This window comes from Papio anubis, chromosome 9 (genome assembly GCF_008728515.1).
Source record: "Papio anubis isolate 15944 chromosome 9, Panubis1.0, whole genome shotgun sequence".
NCBI lineage: Eukaryota > Metazoa > Chordata > Mammalia > Primates > Cercopithecidae > Papio > Papio anubis.
The window spans coordinates 17,465,171-17,490,800 of record NC_044984.1 but is presented as its reverse complement, the minus strand read 5'-3'; the positions used below and the strand labels follow the sequence as shown (position 1 = coordinate 17,490,800).

The following is a 25,630-nucleotide window of genomic DNA, read 5'->3' as shown; positions in this document are numbered from 1 at the left end:
CCCCTTTTTTTCCTGCTGCCTTGTGGAGAAGGCCCTTGCTTCCGCTTCACCTTCCGCCATGAATGTAAGTTTCCTGAGGCCTCCCTAGCCATGTGGAACTGTGAGCCAATTAAACCTCTTTCCTTTATTAATTACCCAGTCCGGGTGTTTCTTTATAGCAGTGTGAAAATGGACAAATACATTTGGGGATTTTGTTAAAATGTTCTAATTGAGTATGGCGGGGTGCGGCCTGAGATTCTGCATTTCTACCAAGTTCCTAGGTGATGTCATTGCTGTGGGTCTGTGGTTCACACTTCAAGTAGCAAGGCTCTTAGGGATAAAATTACTCAAGGTGGTGTTATACGAGGTGGTGTCTTTCAGACAAGGGTGCATAAGAAACATCTGAGCATCTTTTTGCAATCAACCTTTGGGCCCCTCCTCCACCTCCAGGGAAGTCTGATTTAGTACACCTGGTTGGGGGTAGGTTGCATCTACTCTTCCCATCCCCCTATGTAATTTTTATGTTCATCAAAGTTGGAGAACCAATGATAAAATAAATTCTGAAGAATTTTTATTTGCCCTGAAAATTTCTCCCAGAACTCCTAGGACATTACATACAAAATGACCATGAGAATGATACTCAACAATGATATTGATAAAGTTATGGAAACTGGAGTTTACTCTCATCAAGGGCACAACTCTATTTAGCTCATTTTAGCATGCATTTCCCATCTAAAGTTGTGACATTTCTTGAGAAAAGTAGGTATTCAATAAGCCTTGGAACCTGATTAAAAATGCAACCTAATCTTCTAAAAATGACACTTGTTTTAATGATCTCTATTTTTCTTGAAGAATTATTTTGACAGTATAATGCCCTCTGAAATCTTACAGCTGTTAGAGGTTGTTTGTTGGTAGACAGAGGAGAAAAATAACTTCTTTGTCTTGCGACATCTGCAACTTTGGATAAGTCTATAGTTATTTCTGCTGAATTATTTTATTAACTAAAAGATTGAGCCTTGGTTACATTCTATAATTATAAATAGAAATGAGATGAAATTTAAAAATTCCACTGGGATCAGTAATTTATTCAATTTCTAGAGAAAAGGTGATTCATGTAACATCAAATATCTCAGCTTGGATTATGTAGCATTATTCTATTTCAGCATTTTAGGACAGGAAAGCATTAGGTCACTTACGTGAGAAAAAGTAGGGTAAAATGCAAGGAATAACAATCTCATGGTACCAAGGATAAATGACTGTTGTAGTAACTAGAGATTTAGAAAGTATTTAGAGTGGGACACGTGGCATGGAAGTAGTAGCCCTGTTATCAGAATCAAATTAATTGGCTAGTATGACTTGTAATGCAGTCATTGTAAGGTATTAAGTGGCAAGTGAATTTGGAGGTGTTTTTATACTTAGCATCTAAAATCTCAAGTGTTGACCGGGGTATTGAGACTGCTGGTGGGACTTCAGGAAGTGAGGATCCATGGCATGGCAGTTCTCTTGTGATGACAGGTTTAAATTGTAGCTATGCTTGAATTAAAAAAAGAAAAAAATGACTACATGGTCTAGATCCCCTCTCCAGTTCTATGATTTCATCCTTTGTTTATGCACATGTATCTGCTATAATTCACACCAATTAATTTAATAAAATTCTAAGTGGCAATGGTTATATGTAAAAAAAAATTATAAGATATCTTAGATATTGTTGTTTCTTTAGTTTGGCATTATTGTAATTAAGTGCAACTTCTACCTCAGATGTTTTAGTGATAATTTGGGTGATCTATTGACATTATTTTCATTGAAAATGTGCATAAGTATAATTATATTTTCATATTGATTTCTTGCCTTTTATGAAGGAAAAGAAATGCTGATATATGTCCAACATTTACATGTGTGACCAACATTGACTGTTGATACTTTATCTACTCAAAAGTCTTTTAGAAATTAAATTAAGGTTTACAATGTGTTTAGAATTTCCAGAATTCCTTTCAGCACTTGAAAATGTGTATTTTGTGTTAATAAGTAACAATTGTATTCTTTTAAAAATGAGTAGGCTTTATATTACAAAATGAGAAAAATAACAGTAAGTTATTAATGAAACTAACTCTAAAAGATACCTAAAAGAAAATCACAGTTAACATTTGGATTGTGAAGGTCCTAATTAATACCTAAAAGCATATTATGCTTTGTATACATTCTGTTGGCTTATCATTTTTGAAAATAATTTTTTTTAAAGAAGAAGAATGTGTACAGTTCTTTGGATTTTCAAACTTGTAGTTTGAAACGAAAGCTGGAGAAAGTTTTGTAGCCTACTATCAGTCAATGTATGAAATAAATAATGTGAGCCAATGCACTTTCTAATCTATACTGACCTTGGTCTTTTCCTGTGGATAGACATCTATAAATGATCATTTGCATATCCAAGCCTTCTTGCAGCCAAATGTTGTCCATCACTTGAATAATCTGCAGAACAAGCATATCCTGACGAAGATCATCTCCAGCCTGTTAAAAACAAAATGATAGACCCTGGGTTTTTCCTTGAATTCCATTAAAAGCAGTCAAATATAGTACATGTCACTTTTTTCCTTGGATACATTTCTATCCTGACATAGAGTGGTTTTAATGGTTTTATTAGCACTAAAAGTACCTCGTGTTTCTGATAAAAAAATGTTTTTAAATGAGAACTTCCCTTTAGATAATTACAGAAGCTTCAACCATCAAATTAGAGGTGCTGCTTGGAATGCTGTTCCTTGATAATAATTTTCAATTTATTATCCACGTGCGATGTCTCAGATTCAAAGTCTGGCAAAGACAGGCTGGATGAATGTTTATTCAAATTTCAAACTTAGCCAAGAGAGAACTCTTTTTAAGTGAAACATTATTTGCTGTGTCATAAATTTATGCACCGATGTGCAGTTAGAATACCAAGAGCTTCTTGATTAGGAGTATAAATAGCATCCATATGATTGATTAGACTTTAAATCAGTGATTTCTCAAATTATTTTAAAGATAGGTAAAAGGTTTTCAGAGAAAATAATTTCCGATAATAATAAGAAATGATAAAGTGGTGATAGTCATGTATTGGTTAAGGAGATTGCATATGTTCAAAGGGGAAGGATAGTTATGTCCTTTTAAACAAGTAAGAATTTTGGTTTTGAAAACACTTTCTAAATTTTACACAGAAAATCCTGCCAAGATAAGATTTTATGTTTTCTTTTTTCCCCTTCATCAAAAGTACAGTGTTGTGGGACCACTAACTCTTGAGGTGACAGGACAAAGCAAAAGTACGGGCACACTACTCATTATCCTCCAAAATAGACAGTGAAAATTCACCAAAAATTCACTCTGAGACCTTGTTGCATGGCTTGGCTGAATAATTGGCCAAATAAACTGGAAGACTGGCATATTCTTACTTTTTGCCTTTATCTCCCTCTCTGTTCCCTCTTTCCTACGTGCTTATAAACCTGTTACTACCTTTTCTCTCTTTTTCCAATGGGATTAATGATGAAGACTGAAATGACCCGTATTTACTTTTTTATTTAAAAAGAAAAAATAACTCAAACTACTAAAATCAACAAGTGCTAGCAGGCAAGAATTTAATGTTAAATTAACTTATGTCATTTCAGTTCCCGTTAATTTTGATCCCAATTTAGTATCTAGACCAACATAAAACTTTCCTCCTGGGGTTCACCACACATTCAACTTTCTGTGCCACTTAAAAGCAATCATATCACTTCATTTATTGAAATATATTCTCTTGGGTTTTGCACTGAAGGCTCCCTGGCTATGAGCCAGTAATGTTTGATTTATTGCCAATTGAAGTTTGGCACATACTACATATAATCCCGTAAAAAGGCAGACTCTAAAATAACTGAAAAACCTATGTGTTGTTGCTGGAGGAAAATAGCTACAACAATTTCTTTTTGTGAGTAATAAATCGATAGTTCTGTCTATGGAATCAATTCATGTTTTAAGAGCACTAGCATACCTTAAAAATAAGGCTGATGTTTTTGCCCATTGGATTAGCATTGATGAAAGTAATCTTCAATGGCAAAGCATTAGATGTAAAATATGAACATGCCTATAGGAAAAGAAAAACGGAAAACTAGTGAGCAAAATAAATCAACCCCCAACCCCCAAAAAACAAACCTTTTCCCCAAAATCATATCCCCTTGCAGACTTTGTTGTATGAACAAATGTAACACATATGAATAATTGTTATACTTTGGAACACAGAAACATACATATTTTTAAAAATTTAGTCTATCAACTGGAGCCTTTACTTTGAAACCAAGAAGCTAGCTTTTTGACAGATTACAAATCTTCAACTACGTTTTTTCTTCAATAACAGTAGTGATATGTTTGAGGTTTAAATGAACTAAGCAGTGTATGAATATTGGCTTATGCTAGCTGGTCAGTAAATAGAAATTAAAATTTTATTTTAAAAACTTTATTTCCTTTCCATTATGTCTACCTTGCAGAATACTTTAAGGAAAAATAGAGAGTTAAGAAAGACTTGGGTTCAAATCTAAGCTTTATAACTCATTTGCTCTAAAGTGGAGGTAGTAACCCCTCCCTCATACATCTTTGTGATAGATACATGAACTAATGGATATAAAATACCTTTTACAGGACCTGACACTAATCAGTTACTTTGAAAAATCCTTACATTTTTCTTTATCTTTTAGCTAATGAACATTTTCTTGTTTTTATATATAACAGTACAACATAGATTTTGTCTTCTCATTTCCTGTAATTACACATTCCGTTTGCATTTTTGGCTTTGTGATGTTGACTACTTTTCACTCTACTTTCCTTGTTGCCTGTTTTCCTTTTATTTTTTTTACAGCTGAGCATTGAAAAGCTGTATGTCTTTAGACTATTAGAGAGTTCATGATGACATTGAAGACTTAACTCAATATAAAGAAAGGAAAAAGACTTGATGCTTTCGATTTATCAACTTAGTAAAATATGACACCAATGCATGTTGAAAGATCAGCTTGAACAATGTTATCGGCAAGAAGTCTGAAATTAGTAGAAGCTGAGAGAAAATAGCTATTTCTTAACTGACCTATCGACACAGATCTAACCCAATATCTTAACTAAACACAAACCCTTGCTTACTGAATCATAAGCAAGAGTTTAAGAGATTGAAAATAGATATTTCCTATTTTCAATTTGAAAATTCAAATTGACTCAGTAAACAAGGGTTTGTTTAGTTAGAAATTGGGTTAGATTTGTGTTGATAGGTCAGTTAAGAAGTAGATATTTTATAGATAAATACAGATGTTTTATCTATAAATAAAAATAGATGTTTTATATTTTTATAGGTGAGGATGCTTGTTAAGCAATAAAATTCTGTTGCAAAAGTCAGTTAATTAGGGATCACGTGACCATATATCATGGTATTGAATTAGCAAATTCTCTATTAGGCAAGAAATGAGTATAGATCAGTGGTTTTTAAATTCTGCTCATGGAATTTGCAGGGATCTCTTTGAGTTATCCCAAGTTCAGGGAGGCTAAAGGCAAGGCTTAGCCTATCTTTGTAACTATCACCCGGAGATATTCTGCTTTTATTGTTTCACATCTTGGTTTTCACATGCAGTAAATATTTGAGTAATTGTCAAAAACATGTATTCAACAACTAGTATGCACATTATATGCTAAAAAAGAAACACTATATCTACCCTCACAAAGCCTATTAAATTTGGTTTTATATATATGTATATATATATACACACACGCACATCAACCCTAACAGCTTTCACACAATCATTGCATTTATATATATACGTATATACATGCATATATGTACATATATAAATGCACACACAAGTTGTGTGAATTTGAAAATAATTCACAAGGCAGTTTATCACCATTGAATGAAGTCACATTTTAAGAAAAAATTTTTCCGAGGTTAACTAGATCTTGAAGATTGTGAGGGACATAGATTAGCAAATAGGCAGAAACAAGGATTTTCTAGATAGAAAAAGGCAAATGATAAGATATTAGATTAGAGTGATAGTTACAAAGTAGATTGGAATGCCCATAGACGTAAGAATTAGTCAGAGTCTTAGAGGAGGATTTTATGTAGATGGTATAATAAGATAGAAAAGCTAGAAGAAAGGAAGATATGATCTCTGTCCTTGAGAAGCACACATCAATGACAGAGATCTAAAAATTAGTTGAAAAAGAAACCAGTAAGTAAATGAAATATCTGGTCCTTGTTTTCCCTAAGTAGTGGGGAAGAATTGCATTCAGTTCTTCCCACTCTCCCACTTGGTCCATCCTTTAGTGATTTAAAAGAAAATAGGGAATGGCTCATTGTGATTAATGGTTTGTGGGTAGGGGTGGAAGGCAAAGGTTGAGAGTTTGTCTTAAAAAGACAGTTAAGCTCAGACCTGAGCCCCTTGCTCGTTGCCTTTGAGAGCCACGCTTTAAGAAACGAATTGAGCCAGACCTGAGTGCTTCTCCCCAGTATAGTTGACTGACGGTGACAGAAGCTGATTAAAGGCTTTCCCCTGCTCACTCCATTCATAGGGCTCCTTTCCAATGTGAACTCTCTGGTGCACAATCACTTGTGAGCTATAATGGCTCACACAATCATATAACAGCTTTCACACTGTCATTGCATTTATAAGATTTCTCCCCACAATGGGTTCGCTGATGTACCACAAGACTGGCTTATAACTGAATATCTTCCCATACTCATTATGTTTGTAGGGTTTCTCAACAGTGTGAATTCTCTGGTGTATAATGAGGCATGAGTTTTGACTACGGATTTCTATGCTTATCATATTCATAGGGCTTTTGGCATGTGTGAACTCTCTGACACAGAATAAGACATTTACTCAGACCAAATGCCTTGTCACACTGCATTCAAAAGGTATGAATTTTCTCATAGTCAACAAATTAAGAGCTCTGATAGATGGTTTCTCCAAACTGCTTCCATTTAAATAAGTTTTTATATGACCCTCTGATGTCAAATAAGACATTTACTTTGAATGAAGGCCTTGCCATATTCATCATGCTTATAAGGATTCTCCCCAGTGTGGATTCTCCAGTAGTTGATAAGGTTTCTGTTGAAACAGAGAGATTTTCCATACTCATTTCAACTGTAAGGTTTCTCACTTCTTTGTTCAATGGGGCTGGAGGATAGATTAAAATGTTTCCCAAGATGCTGTCACCTGACCATGTCTGTCCTGTTCATTGTTGTACCCATAGGTGCCCAACCCTGTGCCAGGCATAGCTAGTCAGAGTAAATGGAACCAGAGGGTGGCTCTACTTGGGACAGTTTCTGCAGGAAAAGTACTGCTAACCGTAGGGTGCTATAGGGAAGGAGTGTGGTCCCACCTGCATTACTAGGGGTGGTGACTCCTGGGCAGCTGACCCCTGGCCCAGTCGGTGCACCTGCACATGCCAAACTTACATGTAACTTTAAGTGAAAAAAAAAACAAAAAAAAAAACAAAAAAAACTCTTCTTCTTTAAAACAACAAGCCAATAAAGCAAAAACAAAAGCAAACAAACAAATAAACAAACAAAAAAACCCACGAGGACTCAGTGATCCCTGTTGTTCTTTCTACATTAAGGTACAGTGTCCTTGAAATGCTGAGTTCCTACATATGCTCAGCATTAGTCAAGAATGCCGCTGATGATGAAAAAGTTGGGCAATTTTTTGAAAATTAGTAACGATTTGGATTTCAGCCCAGACAGACATATCTCAGTTTAAGGAATTTGAAGCTTTATTTTGTTATGTTTCAAAATACATTTATTAAATGTATCAAAAAAATTGCAACGAGTCTTACTTGAGGCAAAGTGATAAAGATGATGGTATCAAGTTTTTAGCAAAACATTTTACATTCACGGTAATAATGGTCTAATTTTTCACCTAATTATTGGGTTTGTTTTCTTGACTGTCTTATGACTTCGGTTAAGTAACATTTATTGTCCATGCATGGTAGCTTAACCTCTTCACTTTTAAATCGAACATATTCATAATTTTCTCTGTTAGTGTTTTTGTACTCTTGGGCTTTTGAGAAGGAAGATAATAAAGCTTATCAGGAACAAGGGAGAAAGAATGATTCTAAGTCAGAGAAGGGTGACTGAAGAGGTACCATATGACAGAGGATTAGGAAGAGAAGGTTTAGGAAGTTGTGAGTCTGACAATGCCAAGATGGGCTTTCCAGGCTTGAGTAAAATCACAAACTATATGACATACTGACATATTAGAATCAATGAATTTTAAATTGAATCAAAATAGAAATGTTGTAGTTAATGATTAATGTTCGTGTACTAGGTATGGTTATGCACATAGTCTAAATAAACCACGAAATTATACCCAGCCTGCATGGGGTCACCAAATCAATCATTTTTAATGAGTCAAGAAATTAACCCAGTGATATGTTCCTCTATGCTCCTCTATTTTTTTTCACTGAATTGATGGATAGTTTGTTTCCAAATAAACAAACCATGTGATAAGGCCAATGTGATCCCAACTGGTCATAGTGTATCGAAGGGAAAACACAATGTAAATGGATTCAATTACTTTTTCCTTAAAATAACTGCAATGTCAGCTTATGAATTCTTTTTGCCATTTCAAACATATACAGTGAACTAAACTATACGAAACAGAAATATTCAATTGATCTGAGGAATAAGTTGACTTACATCATGATCAATCCCTTTTATACACAGGGCAGGGTTCAGAGGAAGATGACAAGTATTTACATCTTGAAAGAACTCTTCTAGTCTGCCAATTTCTTTCTTCAGTACCTCCTGTGAAAAATCATTAGAAAAAGGATTTAAGAAAATGTAAAGAACTTGACTTTTCCTTCAGGTTATAATTTTCTTCTATTGATTAAATAAATTCCTGAATTCAGGGTTGCACACTTGGATGACTTTGGAGTCAGGCAGGTGATGTATTCAGGCATGAGAAGACAGTGGGCTAAAGACAATAGGGCATGTTGGAGAAATGGGAAAGTAAAGCATGCATGCCCTTTGTAAAGGACCTCAAATTCAACTGAAAATAAAAAACAGTCAAAGCACTGTACTGTTTAAACAAAACATAAAGGGCTGGACTTGACCTGCGTAGCCAACCCTGCTTTATGTAATTATTAACATAATCCTTTTCTGATAATTTTCTGAAATCTGAGTTTGTGACTCTCAAAATTACACTCAATAGTAATAGTGCATTTTACAAAAAAAATTACATACAATAGTAACAACAATGACAAAAATCAATTGTGTAATAATTGTCAGAAATAATAATACACAGGAACAAATAGTTTACTGGATGTCAATGGGTACATTTCTGATATTTCCTCCCTCCTACACTCCACTATACTCATGGCAGGTCAGACATCACAAAAAACACCTTTAAATTGTGCATCCTATGATGAAAGAAATAGGAAATAATAACAGTTCATCACAAAACAAACAAAGCTTCTTTTAGTCCACTTTCACATACACACAATGGAGTACTATCCAACCATAAAAAAGAATGAGATCCTGTCATTTGCAACAACATGGTTGGAACTGGAGGTCATTATGTTATGTGACATAAGCCAGACACAGGAAGACAAATATCACATGTCCTCACTTAGCTGTGACAGTTTAAATTTAAAACAATTGAACTCATGGAGACAGAGAGTAGGAGGATGGTTACTAGAGGCTGAGAAGGGTCGTCAGTGCAGCAGGAGGCAGGGGAAATATTTAATGGATACAAAAAAGTCGTTAGAAAGAGTAAATTAGAAAGACTTACTATTTGCTAGCATGAGGTAACTATGGTAGAATTTTTTTTTTTACTCATTTTAAAATTGAAAATTAAAAAAGAAACTTTTTGAGCCCAATGCAGAAGACAAGGATATCATATTAATAATGTTCACTCAGCTCTCAAGAGTTTCTTAGCTTTTACTCCTGGCTTATTGGCAAATAATAGAATCCACAGCTCCCAGAATCCAGAAGAGCAAAGTGGAAAGACAAAAATTCATTACAGCCCTCTGTGTGTGGTTGTTCTCCTTTGCCTCATCTATACTTGGGTTTACCAGGTGGATATCATGGAGAGGACTCTATGCTCCCTTCATTTAAGTAAAATCTCTTCCCAGTTCATATAGTTATGCTTAATTAGCGCTTTTTAAAGTAGAAAAATAGCTATTAGTAACTTAAATCGTGAGAAATTATTATTTCTTAAATTGTGAGAAATTATAAATGCATCTCCCACCTCTTCCTTTTCCTCTTCCTGTTTTCCTATGTAAAGAGATGTTATCACAAAAGCAGGCAGTCAAGGCAAGATAAGTATATTTACCTGAGTGAATAATGTCAGTATCACTCTGGTACTTGAAGCAAATGATCAATAAAAGTGCCAGAATTATTTAACTATAATGTACATGTGAAGGATTTTAAAAACATGTGAAGGATTTTAAAACGTAAGAGATAAAGACCAAACCTTCACACAAACTTCTGTAAATTTTAAATCAATTTATTTAAGTTGCCATCAACTTTTTGTCTACCATTAGAAAATAATTAAAGAACTTATAGTAACATTTAAAAAATCATAGAACTTTTTTTTTTTTTGCATTGCTTATCTTGTTATATTACTTAAGGCTCCACTGTGTACTGGAGTTTATATACCTCCCATTTAAGAATAAATTCCAAACTTTTGCTTTTTTATTTTCCATTTTCTCCCAGGAAGGTGAAGTAGCATAGTTTCTGGCACTTCTACTAAACGAAGAGACTTCCAGCAAGAAAAATCCTGGGCTGAGAAAGAATTCTGGGACACTTTGCCTACTACTATTTTTATATCATTTTGTTGAAAATTCTTGTTGATTTTAGATTATAAGTGGAGAGAAACTGAGTTCCTTTGAGGACAAAACTCATGTTTTGGTCATCTTTCTATCCTTAACCCCTAGTCTAAAGTAGGTAGTTAATTATTATTGAATAATATTCTTAATACAATGAATGCATGTCCGCTCTCTCCCTGCATCTAGAATGTTGAACTTGAGAGAAACTACTTAATGGTGTATATCAGTATAGGGAACTAGTGATGCAGATAATTAAAAAGAGCAAATATTCTTCCAAGAAAAATAATAGCCAGGTCCAAAATATGAGAAGGAGGCACATATTTTGACTAGTATCCATAGATCTTAGTATAAAAAGTATTACTATTCTTAAGGCCATTGATTTATTTCATTTAATTCATCTTATTTGTTGCATAAAAAATTTTCTTTGCTGAGCAACAACAACAAAAGTGCCCTAAAACATCTCCTCATGTATTTCTCCATGAGTCTGAATTGTGCCGCCATATTGACACGATGACTTTATGAGGCTTGTTTAGTCAAACTACCTATAAAGTTGGTCTTTTCTTTTCAGGTTCTGTTTGTGTGTCACATGGCTATTTAGGTCAAAAAACCATGTCCTGATGATTGACATTATCATTAACTTAAGAACAGTAGGTGGGGGAAAAAAAACTTGACTAAAGTAATTGATTTAAGTATCTTACATCTAAGTGTAGTCAAGGAATTTGCTTTGTAAACAATGAAATTAAAACTTAATTTAAACCAAAGTTAAAAAAATTACTACCTCAAGATTAATATCTCAAAAAAACTTGACTAAAGTAATTGATTTAAGTGTCTTATATCTAAGTGTAGTCAACGAATTTGCTTTGTAAACAATGAAATTAAAACTTAATGTAAACCAAAGTTAAAAGAATTACTACCTGAAGATTAATATTTCAACAAACCTGTCTTTGATGGTCATTGGCAGACTTGACTTTTTCCCCAATATCTCCCAGAATTTTGATAAGTTTCTGCTCCTTGGAAAACTCATCACTCAAGGCTTTACCTGCACAGAATTGGAGAGCAGCTAGTAGCTTCTGATACCAGCTTTTAAAATAAGCTTCATTTTCTGCATCCTTTAGCAGCCTGAAGGAAAGAGAGAGAAAAAAATTCTTGTATCTAAAGCTGATTTTTTTAACCACCTCCAGCTGGAACAATAAGTGCATTTCAAAGTAATCTGTATTTGGTGGCTTTGGGCAGTTTAACAGCCTAGAATGGAGAAAATGTTGTTTATTCATTGACAGTCATCAAGTGCCATCTGATAGTTAATGAGATTCCAAGAGTGAAGAATCAATAAGAGATCTGCTTTTCTTCATTTCAATTCACAACACATCTTTTCTCCTTTCAGTCCTCTTAATTCTAGTGTGTACTAGATCAGTTTAAAAATACTTAAAAAAAAAAAAGAGTACTTTTTAAAAGTATTTTTAAACTGATCTAGTACATAAATATAACTCTATGACTATCCAACTGCTACATACATGATAAAAAGAATAGTCATTTTGCACAGACAAAATCAATAATTTTTTACCAAAATAATTAAAGAAATAATATATTTTAGGGTTGTAATTACAGGGATTGTCAGAATTGTTTAGTTAATTTGTACATATAATACTCTTATTCTTTATTCTATTGAAATGAACTTGGTCTCTTATGAGCAATGTATTTGCTTCTCGCTGGTTCAAGGAGGAAAAACTCAGTTTGATTCCTTGCTCAAAATAAAACTGAGCAGGGGATAGTTACATCCTAAAACCGAGCAGGGAAGAGTGACCACATCCTAAAAAACATAAAAGCTGAGAAAACTCAGTGTATTCAGTTGTGATTATTTTCCTTGGAGAATATACCTTATTCAAACCCTGCATCCCTGCCAAGATTACATGTTCTCCTGGTGAGATGTGGTTCAAGATCCATGGCTTTTTACTTGACGTGTAAAGAGTTTGTTTTTGTACACTGCAGAATTGAAATCATAGAGTGCTGGAGATGAACACGAGAGGTCAATTATTCTATTCCTGTATTTTCGGGCGCAGAAACTTTAAACGACAAGGGAAATTAACATGCCCCTTAATTTTAAACAACTATGGAAAAGGTTGAACTACGAAGTTCTGGTTGGAAGGTTACTCAGTTCTGTGTCAGTGACTTTCACTATAAGGAAGCAGTAAATCCTAAATATTGTAGTTTTTATCTATTGCCTCTGTCTATAAGATTGTAGAAAATAGCTGGCCACTCTTTTTTAAGGATTACAGAAATCCTTTTCAAAAGATGCCGTAACCTGGGAGAGGCAATATTGCTTATGCCAAAAATGTTTAAAAATAAAAAGTTTAAGGTCAAGGGACTGAGAAGTATCAAGTAAGACTTGCTATTAAAAGACTGGGCTTTTAAGATGCAGGCAATGTGATTTTGCATGAACTGTGAGGTAAATCTTAAAATGCCAGAGACCTGTTTACCCTAATGTCTGCAATATCCAGCTGTGATTCAATTTGGTATTATTTTGTACACATACCTTAATGCTTCATAAAGTGTAAGTTATGACAACATTAAAATGAGGATGAATGCATAAAATCTAGATGATTAAAGAAGATTTTGACAGTATTAAGTGTGGTAGGCAGTAAGGAAGAGGGAAAGAAACATAATCCAGGTGACTGAGCAAATTTTTTATAGGATGTCACGGAGGTATTTAAGTGAAGTGAATTATAGTGGACTCAGAAATACAGAGATAGTCACCAACCTCAGCTAGCATAGAATGGAGATTTTCTTGAAAATTAGAACTTTTCTACATTTCTTCATGCATGTAGTTGCTTCTGGTCACATGATGAGGGACTTGCTAGAGCCGCAGGAAAAGTACAAATAGTTCATATTCCATCAGTCTACCAGCAGGACAGAACAGAGTAATCACACCATCCCACCCCTCTTTGCCTCATAAACTCCTTCAATCCAGGCCTTAATTTTAGTTTTCAACAGCAGGATATTGCACATCTCAGGGACTGTCCTAGAATTTTACTCACTTGTGTATTTTCTGTGGGTCAAGAGGGGAAACAACATCCAGTAACAGAAAAGAATTGAGCTACATGATAGAGATGAGTGATTTCAGATCACTCCAGGGCTTCCCCTTCCCATTTCATCTTGTATATTTTGCTACTTTGTTTGGGCTGAGGTATGTGGATCAGGAGGCGGATTTTTAGTGAGCACAGGTGGCTTCCAGAATATGACTTTTTCAAGTGTATTTAGGACTCTGGGACAAATAAAGACTACAATTCAATACCTAAAATATAATTGTTAATTTTAAGATTTTAATAGTGTGGCTAAGAAATGAAAAGCATGCCTATTTAGCATTAGCAACTTTATTTTACCTCTTAGTGGCTAAGAGATTTATTTAGTATTTTCCTCAACTGAGGAACTTGATATGTTATACAATCCTTGCAAAGATAATTTTTTCTGACTAGCCCATTTTTAGAATATTGATTTGCTTTTTCAGAAATAGCAGCACTAACTGTTGACTTTTGCATATAAAGAGCATTATATAGGGCAAGTCTGCAGATATGCACTTTCCAATCAGTATTCTGCAATATATGTTTATCAATAAACTACTTCGTAACAACTCAAATATAAAACTATTCACAAAGGAAACGAGTTCAGAAAACCATTAAAACAATACCCTAGATGTTGTATATATTTTTAGAACCTTAAATTTATGACAGGAGCCCATAAGGCATGAAGCTGACTTGGTTTATACCCCTACCATAATTTATGAGGTTAATCATTCTGATAATTTCCAAAGCAGTCTCTTTGGAATGTTATATACTCATGATGTTCCCACTGTTCCCACACCGTGTGGTAGATTTCATTATTGTTCCCAGCTCCATGTTTTCTCCTCTGTAGAAGATTATACATCTAGACTTTTTGTCATGTGGCTTCCAGTACCTTCCTGTAGGTAGAATTTACTTCTTTATCCCTTGTCAGGTTGGTCATGTGATTCGCTTTGGTCAGCAGAATGTGACTGGATGCAAACTATACTCATGACCACGGAGACGCTTTACATGGGTTATTGTGATTTGGTCTGGCCTCTGGTTTGGTTTAATTTGGCTTCTGCTTTCTTCCGGGAGAACAGCATGTCCCCGTAAGGGGCTGTTCCTTTAGTCCTGGAATGAGAAGACAATGTGGAGCCAAGCTGAGCATTGATGCACAGAGTCAGGTGGAGCCAAGCAGGACGACAGCAAGTCTGCAGCCTGAGTCCTACATGAATGAGAAATAAACTTTGTTGCCATAAGCCACTGAAACTGTGGGGCTGTTTGTTGCTATGGTAAAAACTAATGAATATGCCAACTTTCTTTGTCTTTCTTTTCTTTTTCCACTTGTTTGTTTGAGTTGCCTTTAGAATGGAAAGCACATTTTTTAAACATTCTCGGGGGGTATCCCTGAGGATATTTTGGGGCAAATCTAATTACTGAAAATAAATAAAAGTCATCTGGAGCCAAGTCTGGTGAATTAGATGAATAGTCAATTTGAGTACAATATTTCAGATCAAAAAACTGTAAAAGTAATTAACATGTCTTTTTTCATGGATCATAAAAAGTCCCAAAAGGTATTCCAAAAATGATTTGATCCAGCTTATTTGGACATGTATATTCTGTGACATTGCTAAAATTTTATTGTTATTTTATTACTACTAACATACTTCTTGACTCATTTAAAAGTGTGAATAGGCCTATGTACCACCTGTTGCTTTGTCTAGCCACATGTCTGAGTATCTGATAGGAGATGCTCTCTGAGTGAAAATGTTGTAGTAATAAGTGGCAAACAAACTTTTTTAGGGCTTACATAACACAGGGCAAAACAAAGGGTCTGATGGCTGAGGGCAGTGAAGGAGACGGTACATGTGGCTGTTCTTGGCAACTAAAAACTTCAGCTCTACCCTATTGGTAATATCTGAGGACTGAAATGGCTGAAAAGGGGCCAATGGCTTTGGATGAGGAAGCATCTGTATTAGCATATTGAGTGTTACTTTCCCTTGTTGCCCTGGAGTTGGCTACCAAGACCTAAGAGTGAAGAGATAATAGTTACCCTATATTTCAAAAGGGTGGCAAAAATTGACAACAAGAAGACAAAAGCAAGTAAACGAAAAACCAATTGGGGGTCAGATAACTCTTCAAGGCTTATCAGGAAATGGATAAAATTGCTATGGTACAACAAGCATTATCTCCTCCATATATTTACAGGTGGGGGTGTTTGAGAGTCATGAGTCATTAGCCCAGTGAGGAATAGAGTGAGCCCACAATGTCCACTTAACCTTTCCAAGTCCAGTGGGGAAGGAAGCTCAAATTGAGCCATTTATAGTGATTTGAGTGTATGCAGTAAGAGACTGTTACCCCAGTTTAGACTTCTGCTCTGAAAGAGAGTTTGTTGATTTTCCCTAGGCTTCTGTGAACATGAAGAAAAAGCAAGACCAGGATGGAGCAAAGGCGTGGCAAAGGAGCAACCTGCATTCCTGCACCCCTGCAGTTTGACAAAACAGGGGTTTGTGGGGTGGATGTTACTCAAGGTTTAAATAAACTCATAAAAGGTAGTTATATGTGATCCACTCTTTGTATAGGTAGAGGTTGAGCCAGAGCCAGATCTCCTGGTGGGGAGGTTCTCCAAGGCTTCCCAAAGAACTCACCCATGGTAACCCCAAGGTAACCAGCTTTGACCGCGAAGCCACGGGGGCCTTGGTGGAGGATCTGAGCTCACAGAGAGGGGACTGCAATCGCTTGCCCTATCAAGTGTGAGGGTCACTTTTCTCTTTCTCTTTTCCTCCCACTCATAGCTAAGAAACGGTACAGCCAAAAGAGAAAGAGAAGAAGAGTGAAATAATAGATCATATCTTCTATTCCCAAGCTAGATCTTGGCTAGTACTGGAGTCTAGGGGTGCGAGGGTGGGAGGTGGATGGGGTGGGTGAGGTATCTGTCAAGTTAGAGGAGAAAATGAAGTTTTAAATTGGACAAGATGGGTTGAAGATTTTTTGTTGTCTAAAAGTATATACAAGGAAACGATAGAATCTAGCCTGGTTTAATTAGGGAATGTGAAAGGGAAAAGGTAGTATTTTTAAAATCGTTAAAAGTTTTGAGACGTACTATACTCAATCGGTTTAATAAAAACTAGCTGAGACAGTTAAAAACCTAAGAGTCAGAAAGAAGTGCAGCTTCAGGAAATGTCCTGATTGCATTTCAGGCGAGAAAACCCTAGTATGCAGAATAAGGGGGATCTTATTCTGGGGCAGTAGGATTTTGGGGAACCTTGACCCAAAACTCTTGAGAGTTAGGCTGAGATCATTCTCTTTGCCTCTCTTTATTCCCTCGCCACCACTTACTGCTCCAGATCAGGGCTTATTTTGTTTGGTTTCATTTGTGGATGAGCATGGCTAAGCAGTGAATTGTATTTAAAAAAAACCTTGTGTCTTTAGCAATAGGTTATTAACACTGCATATATATGAGTATATAGGTATATATTTATATCATAATTAGTTGTTTGTCATGATATTTAGTAAAATCCTTAACAGTTATGGTCAGTCACATATTTAATGATAAGCTTAAAATTAGTCATAGATGATATCTGTTTGTGCAAACACCTACAATGACGAGTACTGTTACAAAGCAGTGTTGCACTCAGGGTCAGCTGGTAGCTATGGAGGGAGAAAACTACGTTGAGCAGATAAGTTTCCCTGAAGTTTCCTGCTCCTGTAATAAGAAATCAGAGCTCCTTGCATTCATCTCACAGAAAAACATGGTCAACCCAGGAGCCTGATGCAGGATACATGAGCCCCCAAATTGGGGTTTAATCTGGCAGGGATCTTGGCTTCACACAGGGAAGAAGTCAGGCCAGGTGCAGTGGCTCATGCCTGTAAACCCAGCACTTTGGGAGGCCGAGGTGGGCTGATCATGAGCTCAAGAGATCAAGACCATCCTGGCCAACATGGTGAAACCCTGTCTCTATTAAAAACACACAAAAAATTGGCTGGACATGGTGGCGGGCACCTGTAGTCCAAGCTACTCAGGAGGCTGAGGCAGGAGAATTGCTTGAGCCTGGGAGACAGAGGTTGCAGTGAGCCGAGATTGTGCCACTGCACTCCAGTCTGGTGATAGAGTGAGATTCCGTCTCAAAAAAAAAAAAAAAAATTCAAGGGTGACCCAGAGGTGTTAGCAACTTTTATCGAAGCAGCAATGTAGAGCAACAGCAGAGGTATTGCTCCTCGCAGAGCAGGGCTACTCGTACGCAGTGAGCCCAGAGTAGCAGCTCAGAGGCAGTTTTGCAGTCGTATTTATATCCACCTTTAATTATACGCAAATTAAGGGGTGAATTATGCAGAAATTTTTAGAAGTGGTATGGTCACTTTCAGGTCATTGGGTTGTTGCCATGGAAAGGAGCAGTAACATTTGGGTGTTGTCATGGCAATGGCAAATTGACATGGCACACACAATTACAGAAAGCTTCTTCTGCCCCATTCTTGTTTTAGCTAGTCCTCAACTTGGTCCAGTGTCTGAGCCCCACCTCTGGAGTTAAGTCTTGTCTCCTACCTCAAGCCTACATGTAAATACATAAAATTCCCTCCAGCCTACTCATATGTTAACATGTAACATAGGGTCACATGTTCCAGCCTACTCACATGTTAACATGTAACATGTTCACATGTTACATTTATCAAATAATGGGGTTTAAGAGAAGGGACTGTCCTCTTTGCATTACAAAATACACTTACTGCTTTAGTGTAAAGTTATTTTATTTATCATTTTTCTAAATTAAGCACTTTGCCGTGAATAGCTTAATAGTAACCCCCCTCTCCCTCCACCACTACACTCCATATGTGCTTGTTAATTATATAAACAAAAGAAACAGGTGGAATTTTAGCCCTGGGCACACTTTGGAAGACACAGCTATCTATGAGGCCCTTCTGTATCCCACTTCCCTTTTTGCTCATTCTGGTTTTCTCCTTTCTTGATCCCCAAGAAAGCCTTAGCTCCAGCCACTTTTCCTTTGTCAAAATCTTCACCTTGTTCTGTTCTCTTCTGTGGCATCCTGAGCTTCCAAATAGTCCCTGTCCTTCCCACTCCAGCTGAACACATTCCCTGAGTGTAATTTTACTCATATTCTCAGTGGAAGAATATTACAAGAGCATGGAGCTGAACAATACTTTGAGGTAATTTCTCCCACCCTTACATTTATTAGGTGAGGACACTGAGTGATAGAGAAACTTGGCCAAAGACCTATGACAAGAGCCTAGCATTCTGGACAACTCAGGGCTCCTTGCAAAGCACCATATTCTGTGTTCTAAAATCCATTGAAACATGATTTGAAAGACTGTTTTCTACTTTCACCAACTCTGGCAAGAACCTGCATGCTTTGGTTCTTCACCTTCCTCCTCTGTCAAATGCTGGCATTGGTGAGGTTTAGTAAGCTGCCTTCCAGTTCCAGGGCTCTGTAATTTTATTCTTTTATGAAGTTATCAAGCATTTACTCTGTGCCAGGTGTTTCCGAGCATTTTGCGTGGCTGTTTTAGTCACTCCTTACCTCAGCTCCAGGTCATCTGATTTCCTCCTTCTCACAGATGAGGATACTGTGATTCATGGAGGTGGAATAAATTGCCCAAAGTCATCCACCCAGTGGAATGAGGATTCAGATCCAAGCGTGTCTGACTCCTCAGCCCTTGCTCTTCAGCCTTGTGCTGTGCCACCTCCTGATGTCTTAACATGGATACCAGCTGAGGGGTTAGCCCGAGACTCATGCAATCGAGGAATTATCTTCTGCCACCTTCCTGCCCTGTTCTTCTTTCATCTTTTTCTCTTGCTTCCTGGTTCCTAACACTCAGAAGTCTCATGTTCTCCAGGTTGCCTTCTTTCTTTCCAAAGGCTTCATTCCAACTTTATATGTATGTATGTGTGTGTGTGTGTGTGTATGTGTGTGTGTATTTTATACATACATACATTGATATATTTATATATATATGTATATATGTATAATATATGTATGTGTGTGTATATATATATATGTATTTTTTTGAGACAGAATCTCACTCTGTTACCCACACTGGAGTGCACTGGTGTGATCATGGCTAACTGCAGCCTTTACTTCATAGGCTCAACTGAACCTCCCACCTCAACCTCCTGAGTAACTGGGACCACAGGCATGCACCACCATGTCTGGCTAATTTTTAAATTTTTTGTAGAGGTAGGGTCTCCCTGTGTTGCCCAGGCTGGTGTGGAACTCTTGGGCTCAAACAATCTGGCCTTGGCCTCCCAAAGTGTTAGGATTTCAGGCATGAGCCACCATGCCCAGCCTTAAATATAACTTTGTGTGAAATACTGATAAGCAGGGACACTTTTCTCTCCCTTACACAGCCTACAAAAATAATAGAACTGTGGAATCTGTTCTGATGATGCAAATCATACACCTGACTCACTTCTCCTCCACCCCTTCTTCACTTGAGAAAGTGGGACTAACATCACAGTTTCAAAGGGTCTGGCTTCCTTGGTTTGTTTAGACAAATGGCAGTGGGTGGCATTGGGAGAGTAGATGGGAGAAGAGGCCACATTGAAAGTAACACCCTGATTGCATTTGGGAACCTAAGAATCCTGATGAACTGTGCACATTCAACGGATGTGCTTGTACTACCCATTTTAATTGGGCCTGGGGTTCAAAATAACTCAAAATGTAGCAGAGAAGAAATGGGAAGTCTCCAACATCAGCACATGTGCCATAATAAAATACATTTTGCTTGACATATAATTAATGCTGGAATCCATGCTCATGGAATTTTAAGTTAGTTCAATAAGTGTCTACAGTTTTCCTTACTCTTTGAAAATGTGGTTCTGAACTCAGTGCCCAACTCAGTCCTTTTTAAAATAAAATTCTATTTTTTCTTCTAAATATCTGTATAGTTACTTTAAAGGCAATGTAAGCATCTTTTTCATAAAGTTTCCTTAACAAAATTTCTTTTAACAGCAAGGCAATTCCTTTGCTATATGAATGTTTCATAAGAATAGCAAACTAATAATAAAATTCTCCTTTACCCCTGAGCCTTTTGTTCTTGCACAGCCCTCTGGTGAAAGCTGGATAATCATCATATTGCGCAGTGAACAATTCATGTGTTTGAACACAGCCGGAGACGCAGGTATATAGGTGCAAGCCGAAGCTGGCTTTGAAATACCTAGTTTTCCTGGAACCTCAGCTTCAAATCACAGCTGGGGCAGGTGCTTCTCCCTTCATTCTTCAGAGTTACAAACAGTGAGGCTCATTCTGTAAAGGTATTAAAGGTTCCCTGGGACATTATCCATAAGATCTGGAGTTGTGTTTGATGTCCTGAGAAAATGTCTGCAAATTCTCGTTCATTGTCATGAGAGAACTTGTCCTCTGAAGTTGGCTGGCACCATTTAATCCCATTCATTTTGGAAACTCAGTAAGAAATTAGTGTTGTTCTTTGAGGCCTCCACAACCTACTTGGCTAATTTTCTGTTGACTTATGTTGTGTAATTTACCTATCCTTGTGCTAATTTTCTGTTGACTTGTGTTATGCTGTTGTTGCTATTGTTGTTCAGGTTGTACCTTATAGGCAGGGATACTTGTCCTGTTCACTTTATCACTTCATTTCAAATGCTGTCTCTGTAACTGCACAAGCAATTTAACAGTTCCAACCCCAGCCTTTCCATTTGTGAAATGATGATAATCATGTCTGTCCTGTCATTTAATCAATGCTTTTGTTTTGGACTGAATTATGTCCTCTCCCAAAACTCATATGCCAAAGCCCTAACTCCCAAGGTGACTGAATGTAGAGACAGGGCCTTTAAGAAGGTAATTAAGGTTAAATGAGGTCATAAGATTGGGGACCTAATCCCATAGGGCTGGTGTCCTCATGAGCACTGGGAGAGAGCAGGAGAGCACATGCGCACAGAGAAAGGCCATGTGAGGACGCAAGGAGAAGGTGTCTGTCTACAAGCCAGGAAAGAGAGGCCTCACCAGAAAGCAAGCTTGCTGGCACCTTGATCTTGAAATTCCAGCTTCCAGAACTGTGAGAAAATACATTTCTGTTGTTTCAGTCACCCAATCTGTGGTATTCTAGGAAACCCTAGCAGACTGATACAGTTTCCAACTTAGAACTCTTTTTTTTTTTTTTTTTCAATCCAGGCTATGTTCATCTATTTATAAGATAGCACACTTAAATTTTCCTAAGGCATTTTAACCTTAACATGTCTGATTTCATCATCATTCTCCCCAATACCTGCTTCTTCACCTGAATTACTTATCTCCATGAATAGGATGGCTAGCCTTCCATCACCCTAACTAAAAATGAGGCCATTATCCTTGGCACTTCTCTCACCTTCATCCTCAACATCAAGTTTTCTACCATGTCCTATTATGTTTACCTTGGAAATAGCTCTCAAATCTAGTTTCTTCTTTCTGTCCTTGCTGACAGAGTTTAACTGAGGCCTTCATTTCTGGTACTCAGTTTTCCCGTTACCTGTGAATTTTTTCCCACCCTCCCTTCCTTTTTTACTTAGTCTAATGAAATCTAATTCTAGGGATTAAAATAACCTAGCCTTCGGGATAAAATAGAAAATCCTTAGTATAACAAACAGAGCACTTCATGATTTGTCGCTCTCGGGTCTTTAAGTCTTGTCTCTTATTTCCAATCATGTTCTTCCACCCCAAACATAAAGTACTACCTTTGGTAACTTGAATCTTCTCAGCTTTCTCAAGCCAGAATGCTTTTGCCTTCCCCCATCTTCTGTGTCTGAAATGATGCGTCCATACAACATCTGTGTATCTTTTAATGTTCAACTTAGCACATTTTCTAAAAAAAGCTTCCTTAGATTTCAGGCTTGGGCAGGTACGCATTATCCACCCCTGTAAGGGTGAAGTACTTTCCTCTATTCATTGTTCTTATTAACAGTTACTTTGTGTTTTTTAAAAATTGTGTTTTAATTTTTTTAAAACATCTTTCTCCTACTAGACTTTAAATTCTTTCAGGACAGGACTGTAGTTTTACACCCTTGTGGCTCAATAGTTTCTCCTTGTGACAGAGTAGGCCATTAATATTTCTTGAATAAATGAATTAAATACTACTAAATAAATAAACCCCATCTTCCTAAAATTTCTTTTATTTATTGATTAAAATTTTGGAATATGAGCCCCAACTAACCTAGTAATAGCTTGGGAATTATAGAATCCTAAGAAATTACATTTTCACATGCTATTTCCTTTAATCTCTGAAGAGTTTGCATATTATACATACATGCATATACTTAAAATCTATTTATTAATGTAGACATTAATTACAAACTGATTTAAATTAATTTATATTTGAGAATTTTGAAAGACTCTAAGAGAATACTAGAGTTTCTCTATCATATCGTGATTTGAGGATTCAGATCAAGGGGAAAAATTTGGTGGGATTATTACTTTTTAAAAATAATTGCATAACTAAGTTAACTTAGTTGTTGAACCCCCATCATTGGTAAAGTTGCATTAGCTAAGAATCATCCCACAAAGTACTTTTCTATCTGATAAGCCATGTTATTTTTCATCTCGGGGGAATCAATTATAAATGTAAGAAAAAAATGGTGTGTGTGTGTGTGTGTGTGTGTCTGTCTGTGTGTGTGTGTGTGTGTGTTGGGGTGGGGGGGTGAGATTGAGAGAGAGATTCTATTTAGTTAAGTAATTCAAGCATTTATCTCTAAAGAATTTTCAAAATCCTGTTGTAAGAAGTTTAGATTGGCTGCTACTAACAATGTTGGTGCAAAAAACAGTCAGACTCTAAAACCCAGTCTTACTTAAGATATAAGCAATTATAGCAATAATCCAAAAAGGTGGCAATATCTACCAAAGTTAAAATAGCCTATAACAATCTATGGGTGGCTTTTATTCCTATTGTTATTTTCATTTTTGCTCCTCTTTAGAAAAAAGTCTTTTCACATTGGACCATTAGGTTCTTGTGTTCTTATGAGATTCTCCCTTCATAATTATCCTTTAAGAAAAGTTTTAAGAGCTTTGCCTTAATGAGACTCTTCTTTGTCTCTGAAATCATCAGTAGAGGTTAGATGATCGTGCTTAAAAGGCAGTTAACTGAAATTGCTTTGGAATTAATTGGTTAGCAAGTTTCTTTGTTTCTGACCAGAAAAAAAGAACAAGTATTTACTGTTCACATTTCTTAGAAAATGGCATTAACTCAACCAGAATTTAAAAATCATTCATTTGAATTATGAATCAAATATTTACATGCTCTATCTTTAGAAGGATACGAATACTGTTCCTAAAATAGTATTTTCCTCTATGTTAGTATTTTATGTTGGATAAATTCAATAATGCTTAACTCATCTTCTTATTTTTATGCTTTACTTTTTTTTCTTGTTTTCTTGATTTCAATTAGCAACAGAAGAAATTAACTGGCTTATTGTAGTGCTTTTCTAATTACTTTGTAATGATTTTTTATTTTCACATATTGGGAAAATAGAGTAATGAGATGGTACATTTTTGATGAATTTCGCTTGTTTCCTTTCCCAAGAATTCTGGAAAGGTATAAATAGGGAATTCAGCAAGAGAAAGTCTCCTGTTTTTACATGGTAAATTCTGCTTCAGGACGTCTCATTACCAGTTCTGTTTCTCTTTCTTGGACTGGTAATGCCTGTGTCGATTAAAAAAATTCTAGTATCAGTTTTAAGGCCTTGAAATATAGGCAAAGAATAGGCTAAGGAGTTGGCTATATCTGAGTTGGAAACATGGTTGGACCATTTAAAGGCTGTGTGACTTTTGGTCTCTGACTTAACTTCTGAGTCTCAATAGTACCTAATGATACTCAATTGACAAGGTTACTGTGATAATTAAATGATGTAATTTAGAACAGTGCCTAATTAATGTGTGATATTAATATCTGCTCAGTGATAATAGTTGTTGTTCTTGGTATTCACAAAAATAGGCAGTTTGAATACTAGCTCAGATTGTTCCAGATTTCATAAATATTTTTGGTGTGTGACTCATTTTACCAAAAATGTTTTGCCAAATATTTTTGAAATATATTTGGCAAATATGAAACCCAATGAAAAACTTCAACTTTCCTCAATCCAAATACCTGCTAAATTAAAAGTATTACTTATTTTATACTATTTAGCCCACATGCTCAGTTTGACAAAAACAAGAAAAATGGGAGAGCACCTTCTCAACTGTTTAAGACAAAACTGGTTTCAAGGATATTCAAGTCCTGTACCTTCAGTTAGTTTCATGTCATTGTCAAAAGCATCAGTGAAACAACTACTGTAATAAAAATTAGAATAAATGTATAATAATAATAACAACAATAGTAGTAATTGAAGTCAAGTCGCCATTGTAAGAACAGAAATAGGATGAATTCAGCAGGCACTCTACTGCAAGGTTACTCTTACTAAGATCCAAAGATAGCTGAGCATTTTTCTTAGTTTCTCAACAAGTACTGAGTAGCTGCTTTAGATACAGTATTTCTACTTGATCCTTATCACTGGGTGGTTGTTTCAATATTTGATCTGAACTGGGCAAGCAGGCAAAGAAGTAGCAGACCTGAGCACCAGCCGGAAATCAACAATGGGTACTTCGGTACCGTATAAAAGGTCCACAGACTGGTCCAGATACACAGGGCATTTTTGTATTTTAATAAGACACATGTGCTATCACTTCTAGGTTAAAGTTTATACAGTATCAGAGAGGATAATTATTTATTTCAGTGTTTTTCCAAGCATGTGAAATTAAACAACAACAATAACAAAAACACACCTATGAACATCATCTGTAAATCAGAGCTGGACTCTGGACAGATTTATGGAAATA

General features: G+C 36.2%; 1 protein-coding gene across 6 annotated transcripts in view; it reads right to left on the bottom strand.

Moving 5' to 3' along the window:
- The window catches only part of PIK3C2G (phosphatidylinositol-4-phosphate 3-kinase catalytic subunit type 2 gamma), a 422,739-nt gene that overhangs the window by 157,426 nt on the left and 239,683 nt on the right, over positions 1–25,630 (bottom strand). For all 6 annotated transcript variants that reach the window (XM_021922093.2, XM_021922095.2, XM_017945702.3 and 3 more), the window contains 4 exons: positions 11,721–11,901; positions 8,651–8,758; positions 3,971–4,063; positions 2,355–2,484 (listed from right to left, as the gene is read on the bottom strand). In XM_021922093.2, coding sequence (XP_021777785.2) covers positions 2,355–2,484; positions 3,971–4,063; positions 8,651–8,758; positions 11,721–11,901 — 512 coding nt within the window. The remainder of the gene's footprint in view (positions 1–2,354; positions 2,485–3,970; positions 4,064–8,650; positions 8,759–11,720; positions 11,902–25,630) is intronic.